This window comes from Sus scrofa, chromosome 6 (assembly GCF_054392235.1).
Source record: "Sus scrofa isolate SSC_HxYL_T2T_F1_AM1 chromosome 6, Sscrofa_HxYL_maternal_Yorkshire_Landrace_v2.0, whole genome shotgun sequence".
In the NCBI taxonomy this organism is placed as follows: Eukaryota; Metazoa; Chordata; class Mammalia; order Artiodactyla; family Suidae; genus Sus; species Sus scrofa.
In genome coordinates this window covers 46689929-46703466 of record NC_139388.1, presented here as the reverse complement: position 1 = coordinate 46703466, position 13538 = coordinate 46689929, and the positions used below count along the sequence as shown (strand labels likewise).

At 42.0% G+C, this 13538-nt stretch overlaps 1 protein-coding gene across 3 annotated transcripts in view; it reads left to right on the top strand.

The window, feature by feature from the left end:
- The window catches only part of SLC7A9 (solute carrier family 7 member 9), a 37161-nt gene extending 23980 nt beyond the window's left edge, over window positions 1–13181 (top strand). Inside the window, exons 12-13 of one of the 3 annotated variants that reach the window (XR_014804728.1) lie at window positions 10295–11699; window positions 11952–13181. Coding sequence is in view for 2 of the 3 variants with exons in the window: in XM_021093176.2 (XP_020948835.1) it covers window positions 10295–10469; window positions 13011–13075 (240 nt within the window). In the remaining variant the exon portion in view is untranslated. 3 annotated transcript variants of the gene reach the window in all.
- Window positions 13182–13538: the final 357 nt, after the last annotated feature.

Genomic DNA, 13538 nt, shown 5'->3' with positions numbered 1-13538 from the left:
GTTGGCCATCTGTATATCTTCTTTGGAGAAATGTCAGTTCAGGTCTTCTGCCCATTTTTCAATGGGGTTGTTGATTTTTTGCTGTTAAGTTATATAAGTTGTTTCAATATTTTAGAGATTGAGCCCTTGTCATTTGCATGGTTTGAAACTATTTTCTCCCATTCTGTAGATCTTTTTTTTTTTTTTTAATGGGTTTCCTTTGCTGTTCAAAAGCTTTTAAGTGTGATTAGGTCCCATCGGTTTATTTTTGCTTTTATTTCTGTTTCCTGGGAGACTGACCTAAGACCACATTTGTATGGCTGAGATAAGAGAATGTTTTGCTTATGTTCCCTGCTAGGAGTTTTATCATGTCTTATGTTTAAGTCTTTAAGTCATTTTAAGTTTATTTCTGTTCATGGTGCAAGAGTGTGTTCTAGTTTCACTGATTTACATGCAGCTGTCCAGTTTCCCCAGCACCACTTGAAGAGACTTTTTTTTCTCCTATTTTATAGTCCCAGGAGTATGGGACATCTTTTTTTTTTTTTTACATCTTTCCATTTCTTTGAATCCTCTTTAGAATTTCCTTGATTAATGTTTTATAGTTCTCAGCATGTAAGTCTTTCACCTCCTTGGTCAGGTTTATTGCTAGTTATTTAATTTTTTGTGTGTGATTTTAAAAAGTACTGCATTTTCATATTCCTTTTCTAATATTTATTAGTATACAGAAATGCAACCGATTTGTGAATATTAATCTTGTATCCTGCTACTTTGCTGAATTCATTGATGAGTTTGAGCAGTTTTTGTGTGGCGTCCTTAGGGTACCATGTCATCTGCATAGAGTTTCAATTTTACCTCATCTCTTCCAATTTGGATACCTTTTATTTCTTTTGTCTGATTGCTGTGGCTAGGACTTCCAACACCATGCTGAATAAAAGTGGTGAGAGTGGGCATTCTTGTCTTGTTCCAGATTTTTAGAGGGAAGGCTTTCAGTTTTTCTCCATTGAGTATTATATCGGCTGTGGGTTTGTCATAAATGGCTTTATGTTAAGGTATGTTCCCCCTATACTCACATTGGTAAGAGTTGTTACCATGAATGGATATTGGATTTTGTCAAATGCTTTTTCTGCATCTACTGAGATGATCATGTGGTTTTTGACTTTTCTTTTGTTAATGAGGTGTATGATGCTGATTTGCTTATGTTGAATTGAATACCATATTTTAGATTAGAATTTCATTTCATATCCTAGTTTATGATCCAGTCAGCCCTCTATTTTTTTTGTTTGTTTGTCTTTTTGCCTTTTCTAGGGCCACTTCCGCAGCATAGGGAGGTTCCCAGGCTAGGGGTCTAATCAGAGCTGTAGCCACTGGCCTATGCCAGAGCCACAGCAACGCAGGATCTGAGCCGCGTCTGTGACCTACACCACAGCTCACAGCAATGCTGGATCCTTAACCCACTAAGCAAGGCCAGGGATCAAACCCACAACCTCATGGTTCCTAGTCGGATTCATTAACCACTGTGCCAATGACAGGAACTCCTCTCTCACTATTAAAGCTATCAATATCTGTGACCTATTTCTAACCAAAGTGAGATATCCAGTTCTGACAGTTCCAGGATCTCTCGTGTGTACACTTTTTGTAGACTGATGGGGACTTCTGATTCTGGCCCAGAGCCATTCCTGTACATGCAACCACTAGCAGCCCACATTTGCAATCTGTTTTGGGCTCTTTCCTACCTCTCTCCATGGCTGGTGTGGTCCATATACCAATGAGAAAGAAGAACGTATTTCATTTTGCTTATGTTAGGGGCTTAAGAAAAAAGGTATGTCATTTAGCCTATTTTTCTTTTTTGGCTGCCTTGCAGCAATATGGAGTTCCCAGGCCAGGGATCAAACCTGTGTCTCAGTGCTCCAGAGACACCGCCAATCCTACTGCGCCACAGTGGGAACTTCTGTGCTATTTTGCCTATGATAACAAATGCAGATTAAGAAAAAGGGGGGCAACAGGGCTTCAGTAACTAGAACAAGAATCAAGATAATGCCTTTAGCTTTAGAATTCTGTTTCCTAAGTTTGGTTAAAAGTCTTTCTGGCACTGTAGCTTGACTATCTCCAAGTCGCCCACGTCAGTGGAGACACAGGGCAGACTGCTGGAATTAAGCAGTTCCACCTCAATCAGGTCATCTACCAGGCAGAATCAGGACGGTATAGTGCAGATTTTTAATCTTCACAAAATCTCCCAATCAGAAATAAAAAGGATTTGAGAGGAAGTAATTAAGGAGACAGGGGAAAAAAAGAGATTAACACATGTATAATTGGAGTCCTTAAAGAAGAAAATGAAAGTAACAGAATTCTTAAGAATTACTAAAAATGATTCAAGGAGTTCCCCCTTTGTGGCTCAGCGGGTTATGAATCCAACTAGTACCCCATGAGGTGCGGGTTCAATCCCTGGCCTAGCTCAGTGGGTTAAGGATCTGGTGTGTTGCCGTGAGCTGTGGCATAGGTTGGCAGTTGTAGCTCCAATTCAACCCCTAGCCTGGGGACTTCTGTATGAGACAGGTGTGGCCCTAAAATGCAAATAAATAAATACAAATGATTCAAGAAACATTTCTTGAGGCAGAAGGGAAAGTGGAAGCAGGGACCACAAAAGGAGGGGGGACTAGAACCAACACACTGAAAGGCCTACAATATACCTGGGACATTGGAGCTAGAATGGGCAGCAAAGAAATAGATTCTGGTAAAACTATGGAGCTTTAAAAACGTGCTTTGGGTACTCCCTTTCCTCTCCTCCTCCTCCCCAATTTGCCTGTAAAGGAAAGAAAATAATATAGGCATCTGACTTCTCATCAGCAACCCCTCATGCCGTAAGATCGTGGACAGCATATTTAGGATATTCAAGGAAAGAAAATGTAAGTCAAATATATTATATCCGGTCAAACAGACCTTGAAGAATAAAGTTACCAATGAAAGAACTCAAGGCACATATTGCTACTTGAGACCTTCATTCCTAAGGAATCGCTAGAGAATGAGCTTTAGACTCAAAAAGCCATTGGCATAAGGTGAATATATTTAATTACAGAACTAAGACTAAATGATAGGAGATAATATTTACATACTATTTTGATATCTTTAAGGGCTGGCGATATAAGAGACACTGGAGAAGAGAGCATGTGAAAGCATGCCAGTTAAGGAAAGTATGTCAGGGAAACTGCCTTAGGATAACATTTCAAATTAGATGCTGGGGGAAAGGAGGAGGATGCCTAGCTTCTTGAATTACTGCTTATTATAGACAATCTAAAAAAGAGGAGATAAAGGTGTTGTACCTATGTTTGTAATGGTTATACTCAGAAGAGAAATACAGTGTTACAGATACCAAAAGATATATCCGAACACGCACACACACAAAGCTGTGTCATAAAAGAGAACCTCTATATAAAGACTTGAATAACAAAACAAAGCAGAATATCTTCCTGACTGACATTTTCTCAGTAGAGTGCTTGTTGGTTTTTTCATTGTTGTTCCTTTTGGTTTTTGCTTATTAGTTTTTAAAATTCCCAATCTTTACAGATTCTACAAACCTCTCAATACTCTTATTTCTAGTTCATAGGTTATGTGGAAAAATGAATAACTGCCCAAAATGAAATATAATATTTTTAATACAGGTGTGAGAAAAGTTTTGGGTTCTTTGGGTTTTGTTTTGTTTTTTTCCCCCTCTTTAGGACCCTGCCCTCAGCATATGGAGGTTCCCAGACTAGGGGTCTAATCGGAGCTATAGCTGCCGGCCTACACCACAGCCACAGCAATGCCAGATCCAAGCCACATCTGCGACCTACACCACAATTCATGGCAACGCCAGATCCTTAACCCACTGAGCGAGGCCAGAGATCGAACCCACAACCTCATGGTTCCTAGTCAGATTCATTTCTGCTGTGCCAGGATGGGAACTCCAGGAAATCATTTTTAAAGCAGTTTACTTCCAGGTAAAACACTGCATTTACTATCTTTTAGTTATATCTGAAAATTCTGGTTAGAAATGGGGGCTTCATTATGACACATAATAATTTTTCCCACTTAAGAAGGAAGTGGGCCCCCGGTGAGAGTCTTCCCACAGAACATAACTCTTTAAGGGCAGAAAACTGAAAGTAGAGGATGCTTTATATAGAAATATACAGCAATAATGGAAACCAGACTTACCAGTTGTATGAATTAACTGGCGTATTCACTTTAAATGGGTCTAAATCAGCCACTAAAAGAAAAAAACTTTTAGGCAGGTTTACAAAGCCGTGAAAAATTAAGAGAACAGGCAAAGAAATGCCAAGCAAATGCCAGGCAAAGAAAACAGGCGTTGTTATCAGACAAGCACTCGGGCCCAATGCATTTGGCCCAAAACACTGGCAAAGACCATTTAGTAATGCTACAGGCTAAAATTCACAGTAAGGAAATAACAGTTGCGAAAACCTATTCACCAAACCACACAGTAATGACTTTTATGAGGATAAACTGTAGGAAATACAAAGAGAAATAAGCAACACACTAATAAGAGACTTTAAAACGAACAAAACAACCAAAAATGGGAAATAATCCCAAAGAACCACCACGAATGGGAAATAATCCAATCTAATAAGAGATTCTGAAACATCTTCCTCAGTCCAAGACAGATCCAGGCACATTACCAGTAAAAGTCACAGAAGATCTAAAAAAATGTAACAAGGTACATCTTAGAGAGTCATATCCACTTCTGAACCCCCAAAATAACAAACATACCTTTGCAAGAGCACATGGGACATGTCTGAACACAGACAATCTTTAATGCCACAAAGGAAAATCTTTAAAAAAAAATCTTTATTAAAAAAAAAATCAGGGGAGTTCCCGTCATGGCTCAGTGGTTAACAAATCCAACTAGGAACCATGAGGATGTGGGTTCGATCCCTGGCCTCGCTCAGTGGGTTAAGGATCCAGAGTTGCCATGAGCAGTGGTGTAGGTTGCGGACGCAGCTCGGATCCCGAGTTGCTGTGGCTCTGACGTAGGCCGGTGGTTACAGCTCCGATTCAACCCCTAGCCTGGGAACCTCCATATGCCGCGGGAGCGGCCCAAGAAATGGCAAAAAGACAGAAAAAAAAAAATCAGGAATGATACAGATCACATTCTGTTTACAGGAAATTAACTTTTAAAAACTAAACTTTTTGGTCCAAAAAGAAATAGGAAATGAAAAATATGCGAAATCCTAAAAATAACAATAATGAAAAACAAGACATACCTATAATCAGTGCTTTAAGGAAGTTCTACTACATTACTTGTATCAATAAAAATGAAAAATTAAATAGGCAACTCAAAAGGCAAGAGAAAGAACAACAGAAAAACCAAATGAATGTAGAAGGAATTGATAAATATAAAGAAAGAACTTAAGGTTCTTTCTGACTTTTAGAATTTGGCCATGAATTCTGGTTCTGCTGAAGTTGGTTTTAGTCAACTATGTATTTCCTAGAAAACTGTCCATTTCATCTAGGTCTTTGAATTTATCTGAATAAGAGTTGTACAGAATTGTTTGATTTTAAAAAAGAAAACCTCCTATATTTTGGATTATTTCCCATGTTTGGTTGTTTCATTTGCTTTTTTGCTTTTTAAGGCCACACCCATGGCATACGGAGGTTCCTAGGCTATAGGTCAAATCAGAGCTGCAGCTGCCAGCCTACACCACAGTCACAGCAACACGGGATCTGAGCCACATCTGTGACCTACACCACAACTGATGGCAATGCCGGATCCTTAACCCACTGAGTGAGGCCAGGGATCCAACCCGCATCCTCATGGATACTAGTTGGGTTTGTAAGCTGCTCAGAGCCACAGTGTGAACTCCCCCCCCCATTTTCCTTATGTGTATCTTTATGCTGCCCCCGCACCTCTTTTTAAGGTAAGCTACAGCTTGTTTTATTGATGTTTCAAAGGGGTTTTATGGGCTATAACACTGATATCAAGCCTTGCAAAGATAGCACAAAAATGCGGAAGAGAGAGTATCATGGACCAATCTCACTTTTTGATATTGATATGAAAATCTTAAATTAACAAATAGAATCCAATTAGATTAAAAACACAGCATGACTAAATCAAGTCTATTCAAAGGTAGCTAAAGATTAGAATGAATTGGATTTAATTCATCATATTAATATATTTACGGTGAAAACCCCTATAGTTACCTCCCATGGATGCCAAAAACAGCCTCATAAAATTCAACATACATTATGGATAAAAACACAAATCGGAATTTATAACCTCCTTGGCAGGATCACATGCACAAACACGCCCTAAGGCAAAAAGCAATTTGATAATACCGGAGAGGTCTCTGCTGAGGAAGACAAGAATGCCTTCTCTCCGCCTCTACTGCCATTTAACATGTTGTGAGTGCAGTTAGAAAAGAGAGAGCAATGTGGAGCATAAGTGCTAAAGAAAGACTTTCGAAAGTTTCTAAAACTTTCTTCTTTCAAGGAAAATAAAACTATACACCTGGAAAACCCAGAAAGATCAAAGAAAAAAAAAAAACTAAGAAAATACAGTAAAATATAAAATTAGCACATTGAAATCAATAGCCCTTATTTATAAAAATTATATTTAATTAAAAGATAATAAAAGGAACACCTCATCCCAAAAAGAAAAAATAAAAGAAATACCTTGCTCGAGTTCCCACTGTGGCACAGTGGTTTAAGGATCCAGCATTGTCTCTGGTAGCAAAGGTTCAATCCCCGGCCCAGCACAGTGGGTTAAGGATCTGGTGTTGCTGCAGCTGTGGCTTGGGTTGCAGCCACAGCTTGGATTCAATACCTGGCCTGAGAACTTCTTTAAGCCATGGGTTCAGCCATAAAATTAAAAAACAAACAAAGGAGTTCCCGTCGCAGCTCAGGGGAAACAAATCTGACACCTCGCTCAGTGGGTTAAGGATTCGGCGTTGCCATGAGCTGTGGTGTAGGTCGCAGACACGGCTTGGATCTGGCATTGCTGGGGCTGACAGCTACAGCTCCGATTCGACCCCTAGCTTGGGAATCTCCATATGCCACAGGCGCAGCCCTAAAAAGATAAAAACCAACCAACCAACCAACCAAAAAAAAAAAAAAAAAAAAAAAAAAAAAAACTATCTATAAATTTAACAAGAGGTTAGACCTCTCAGTGGAAAAACAGAATTCTCCTGAACAACAGAAAATGTAACTTAAATAGAAATGTCATGTTCTTGGATAGGGAAACTCAACATCACAAAGACGTCACTGACCTTTAATGTAGACACTTAATGTGACGGCAATGAAGAAAAAAGACTTTTTTTTTCTGGAGTTAGACAAGTTGATTAAAAAGTTCATACTAAAGAACTAGCTAGAACAGCCATGGCAAATCTTAGAAATGAGAAAAATGTTGAAATACAAAGATTCTAAAATTTAAATATTATGGTGCTGATACATAAAGAAAACATAAATTGCTTTGTAATCCAAGAATGGTCAAAACCTTTCCTATAACTCAAAATCAAGTTTTTTTTTTTTTAGAAAGGGGCAACCATAACCCCAAAATAAAAATTTATGCGTTCAAAAAAAATTGAAAACATGTACACAACTTATTGGGGGAAATATTTGCAACAATATCACAAAAACAAGGCTACTGTCCCTAATTTAAAGAGTTCCTAAAACGTGAGACAAAAGTTACTAACAATTGAAATGGACAAAAGATATAACTGGACACAAGATATAAAAAAGACAGTTCAAAGAAAAAATGCAGTGACACAAACATGAAACAAATCAATCTCAGCAAACTCAGTCTTGTTCCTATTAGGAGACTGCATACCAAAATTCTAATGAGATACCATTTCTTGCCTATCAGATGGGCAGAAATCCCAGTTTGGGGACTCACCATGGGTGAGGCTATGCGGAAATAGTTTTCTCCAACACCGCTAGTGAACTACAAATGGTATGGCCACTGTGGTGGGAAACCTGGCAACATCCGGCAAAATTATATACGCATTTACCTTTTGACCAGGCCGTCTCATTTGAGGTAATCAATCCTGAAGTGAAGTTGACAAAAATATAAAATATACACAAGGTTATCTATTGTAGCATTAACTGTACTAGCAAAAAGTTGAACACACCCAAATGTCAATAAATGGGAGATTGGTTAAATGACTTTGGTACATCCACAAAACAGAGTGGTATGCAGCAGTAAAAAAAAGTGGATGAGTAATTTTATAGATTACTATGTTATCTCTGGACTATATTAATGGAAAAGGGCAGAGTGCCAAACTGTTTTATGCATTTTCTACCTTTTATGTAAGGGTAGTGGAAGAGGAATGTGGATATATACATGTGTTTATTCTCAAAAAGAAATAATGGAATAAATCAAAGAGAAAACTTAAAATTATAATATTTTAAACATTAAAATAAACAAATATCAAAAGGAAAAAACAAATCCTTAAAAACTGAAAACAAATGGAGATCAAGAAACTTCACTCTAGGAGTTCCCATCGTGGCTCAGCAGTTAACACACCCGACTAGCATCTATGAGGACTTGGGTTCGATCCCTGGCCTTGCTCAATGGGTTAAAGATCCAGCATTGCCATGAGCTGTGGTTCAAGTCACAGATGCAGCTCAGATCCCGCATTGCTGTGGCTCTGACATAGGCCAGCAGCTACAGCTCCAATTGGATCCCTTGCCTGGGAACCTCCATATGCTGGAGGTGTGGCCCTAAAAAGACAAAAAAAAAAAAAAAAAAAAAAAAAAAAAACTTTATAACACGTAGAAGACATAACCACAAAGAGAGCGTAATTACTAGAACTGATATTAAAGTGCAGTATTTTGAATGCATCTCTCTTGTAGCTTTTACTCTGCAATTAAAAAGAACTGCAAAAAAAAAAAATCTTAACAGTGGTAGGAGTAATGGTAGAATAATTCTGAAGTTCATTATAGCACATCTTAGGATAAAGAAAATAATGTAATGGAGTTCTCATTGTGGCTCAGCGGGTTAAGACCATGACTAGTATACATGAGGATGTGGGTGGATCCCTGGCCTCCCTCAATGGGTTAAGGATCCGGTGTTGATGCAAGCTGCAGCTTAGGTCACAGACGTGGCTTGGATCCACCTTTGCTGTGGCATAGGTGGGCAACCGCAGCTCCCATTCGACCCCTAGCCCAGCAAATTCCATATGCCACAGAAAAAAGAAAAAAAGAACAAAGGAAGGAAGGAAGGAAGGGTGACAAGAAAACAATGTGGAAGCCATTAAGATTTTCAGAAGCATAAAGAAAAAAAGACACAAGTCTAAAGAAAGGAAAAAAGTATAGCCTTACATCTGGTTTGGACTATCAGGATAAATCTCTGAATTTTTTTCCCTTGGAAAAAAAATTGCCTCTGTCCTTGCAAAGGAACACTGAGTACTTTAATCACCCAGATTGTGGTTCCTAAATACCATTTCCTACTGAAAGGCAATAGCTCCCTGGAGAAATGGTTGAATCCTGATTGATGGGATTGGAGTCCTCTCTGGCCCCTGAGCCCACGGGTTGACTTTAGTGATTCAAAAGTGTGACAATACAACCCTAGGTTCCCCATAATGTGTTACAAAAGGAAGTGCGCTGGTCCAGCGACAAAGTATTTGTGCCTCCAGATCTCGCTACCAGTTTACAGGCAACAGGAGTGATACAGGAGCAAGTTATCAGGCAAAGCTAGAAGGCAGACACTCTACAGGATAAACCATTCAATTCCACAACAAATGAATGGTGAGATCAAGAGAGGAGGAAACATATTAAAAGCATCAAGTCCTTGTCAGAGATGGGTAATGAATATTTTACAGGTAAAATGACGTGACGGCATTTCCTTTATATTCCGTGGAAAAGGAAAAAAAGAATAGGAGCAATAAGGCTGGCAATATTACATACGAATGACTGAAACCGGAGGGGGGCAGTCCATGGAGTTCATCATATTTTTCTTCCTCTCTCAGTGTTGTTATTTTTATTTTGTGTGTGTGTGTGTCTTTTGTCTTTTTTAGAGCTGCACCTGAGGCACATGGAGATTCCAGGCTAGGGGGTCTAATCGGAGCTGTAGCTGCCGGCCTACGCCACAGCCACAGCCACTCGGGATCCGAGCTGTGTCTGCGACCCACACCACCGCTCACGGCAACGCCGGATCTTTAACCCACTGAGCGAGGCCAGGGATCAAACCTGCAACCTCATGGTTCCTAGTTGGATTCATTTCTGCTGAGCCATGACGGGAACTCCTCAGTGTTCTGTTTTGAAGGAAAGTGTTCAAAAAGAAGACGAACGCACAAGGCCAAATCCTGACCGCGCATTGCCCTGCCTGCAGGTGCCCATCGTCATCCCCGTCGTGGTGACTCTCTTGTCCCTGTTCCTGGTGTTGGCTCCAATCATCAGCATGCCCGCGTGGGAGTATCTCTACTGTGTGCTATTTATGCTGAGCGGCCTCATCTTTTACTTCCTGTTCGTCCGCTATAAGTTCGGATGGGCTCAGAAAATCTCAAGTAAGTATCCACCGAGGGATGGCCTTGCTGTCAGTGAAGCAAGACAGGCCCCGCATCCTGCAGCCCCATCAGACCCCCGTCCAAGATGCTCGTCACAGGAGCTCATGCAGCTAACAAATTTCACCTCCTCTTTGGGAGGACGCCTGACCCCTTCGCCTCAGTGGCCCTCTGGGGTCCAACTTGTGGCCTCTTCTTTTGTTCCCATCAACACCGTAACAAGCAGGAAGAGAAAGCACCACTTTTCCTTTTTTTTTTTTTTCCTTTTTAAATGTAATGTACACACAGCATCTTAGCCTTTTTTTTTTTTTTTTTTTTTTTTAATGGCCACACTTGAGGCATATGGACCAGGGACTGAATCTGAGCCACAGCAGCAGCTTATAGCGCAGCTGCAGCAATGCCAGATCCTTTAACCCACTGTGCTAGGCTGAGGATCTAACCCACACCTCTGCAGCAACCCGAGCCACTGCAGGAATTCTTAACCCACTGCACCACAATGGAAACTCCCATCTTAGCCATTAAGGGCACAGGCCAGTAGTGAGAGCACATATTCACATTGTGACATCGACATCCCACCCCCAAAGCACCGTTTTTTGCCAGATATACAGACGTCATCTGGGAAGCTCAGCAGCATCCCAGAGAGACATCCAAAGGGAGAGCTGGGATGGGGACCTGGGCCTCCAATGCCAAGGCCACAGCTTCTGCTCTTCACTCTGCAGTACTGGTGCTTTGTCTCCTTTAGGACACTGTCGAAAAGTTTGGCTGTGTTAGCCGCTTTCCTTTTGGGGAAAAAAAAAAAAAAAAAGCAGCAATGGCAAAATACATGAGAGGGGACCCCTGAGTGTGTGCTACACTCATGGTGTGTTATTCTACACACGTGGTACACCCAACCGCAGGGCACTCCACTCACAGAAGCCTGCCAGGCTCCTGAGCCTCCTCCCCAGGCCAGCAGCGATGCACGGCCTTGCCTAGTCTCTCTCATCCTAACCCGAGTTCCCCGAAGGCAGGGGTGGACTGTGAAAGCCTCATCCTGGATCTGTACAGCAGCCACTTAATATTACAGTAAGTGTGACTAAAATTCTGCCTCCTCCTGGAGTTTCCATTGTGGCTCAGCAGGTGAAGAACCCAATATAGTGTCTGTGAGGATGTGGGTTTGATCCCTGGCCTTGCTCAGTGGGTTAAGAATCTGGCATGGTTCAAGCTGTAGTGTAGTCACAGATGTAGTTGGATCCGGTGTGGCTGTGGCATAGGCTGGCAGCTGTAGCTCCAATTAGAACCCTAGCCCTGGAACTTCCATATGCTGCAGGTGCATCTGTAAAAAGAAAACAAATAAACACCTGCCGCCTTCTTTCTCCTTCAGCCTGTCTCCACATAAAAGTACCATCACCTCCTCAGGCACTCCTATGTGGGTTTTTTGTTTGTTTTTTGCTTTTTAGGGCCACACCACTGCATATGCAAGTTCCCAAGCTAGGGGTTGAATTGGAGCTACGGCTGCTGGCCTACACCACAGCCACGGCAACACCGGATCCTTAACCCACTGAGCGGGGCCAGGGATCGAGACCGTGTCCTCATGGATACTAGTCAGGTTTTTCCACTGCACCACAATAGGAACTCCCTCCTACGTGGTTTTTATTTATATACATCTCTCTCTGAGAGAGGTAAAGGTACCAAAAGGCGAAACCCAATTGAAAGGCAGCAGAGCCGACCCTGAGACCTGCTCTCAGACGGAGCCAGCAGGAACAGAGAGGGCCTGCTCCCAGCCCTTCTGCCTCCCTGTCCTCACCTTGGAAGTCTGGTGACAGGGGTGTTACAAGCAAGAGAGATCTGTTTTACGTTAACAGAGTGAAACCAGAACACGGCTTTACTGCTTCCCAAGGCCTTTACGCCTTTCTTGAACTAGTTCCCCGAACCCCAACCTCAAAGCCCTCAGCTGAGAGGGGTTGCAGGCACACTGCTACAGAAACAAAAGAAAAGGTATGACTTTCAGAGAAACAGCCACTTTTACCTGAGACTCTGAAAATGAACTTGGATTTGATCATATTGACAGGGAATTTAGCCCAGATGGACTCACAACCTAAAGGCCCCAAATGTGTCTTATTTCTCAGCTTTAAAATATTTAGCCAAGCTGTTCCCTATAAAAACCGATAAGAAGTTAGAATTAAGGAGGTGAAAAGAATGAACAACCTGTATTTTAAACAAGATGCAGACCGAGTGACTTCAGACTAAGTATTCAACCCTTGGTCAGTGGTAGGTAAATATACACGCATAACTGAGGCATTCATGTTTTTCCTACGAATGGTTTGGGGGCAGGAAGGCATTGCGTAGGTTCCCAGTACTTTAGCAGGAAATAACTTACCCCTAAAGAACCACCACGGCCCCTGGCCCCCGGCCCCCGGGGCGGTCTGCCCGCCTCCACCCACCTGGTCCCCTGGGCCTGGGCTCTGACAGGAAACACACCCACCAAGGAGGAGATGAGCCTGCAGCAGTAGGGGAGGCGAGGCTGACTTCTAATTGCGGTTTTCCATCTGATCGTCTTCACTCCAGAGCCGCTCACCATGCACCTCCAGATGCTCATGGAAGTCGTCCCCCCGGAGGAACCACCAGAGTAACAAGCTCAGCCTCCCAGGGCCAAGTCCAAGCTGTGATGAAATTTATTTTTGTAAGCAGTATTTGTGGCTATTTCTTCCTGATGTTTTTAAGAAAAAAAAAAAAGCATTCACATGTGTTTGATACCGTTATTTTTAGCCATCCTTAATGCGCGGGGTGGGTGTCTGCTGAGGGTATCAGCAGCAAGGATGTAACCTGGCAGAAGGCAGGTGGCCAGGGAAGGTCTGAAACAGAGCGACCCCACCACGCGGTGACTCCTTCCCAAGGGGTACGTCACGGAGCTCCCTCCTGGCTCAGCAGTTAGCGAACCTGACTAGCATCCATGAGGACGTGGGTTCCATCATTGGCCTCGCTCTGTGAGCTGTGGTGTAGGCTGCAGACACGGCTCGGATCCCATGTTGCTGTGGCTGGGGTGTAGGCCGGCAGCTACAGTTCCGATTAGACCCCTAGCCTGGGAACCTCCAT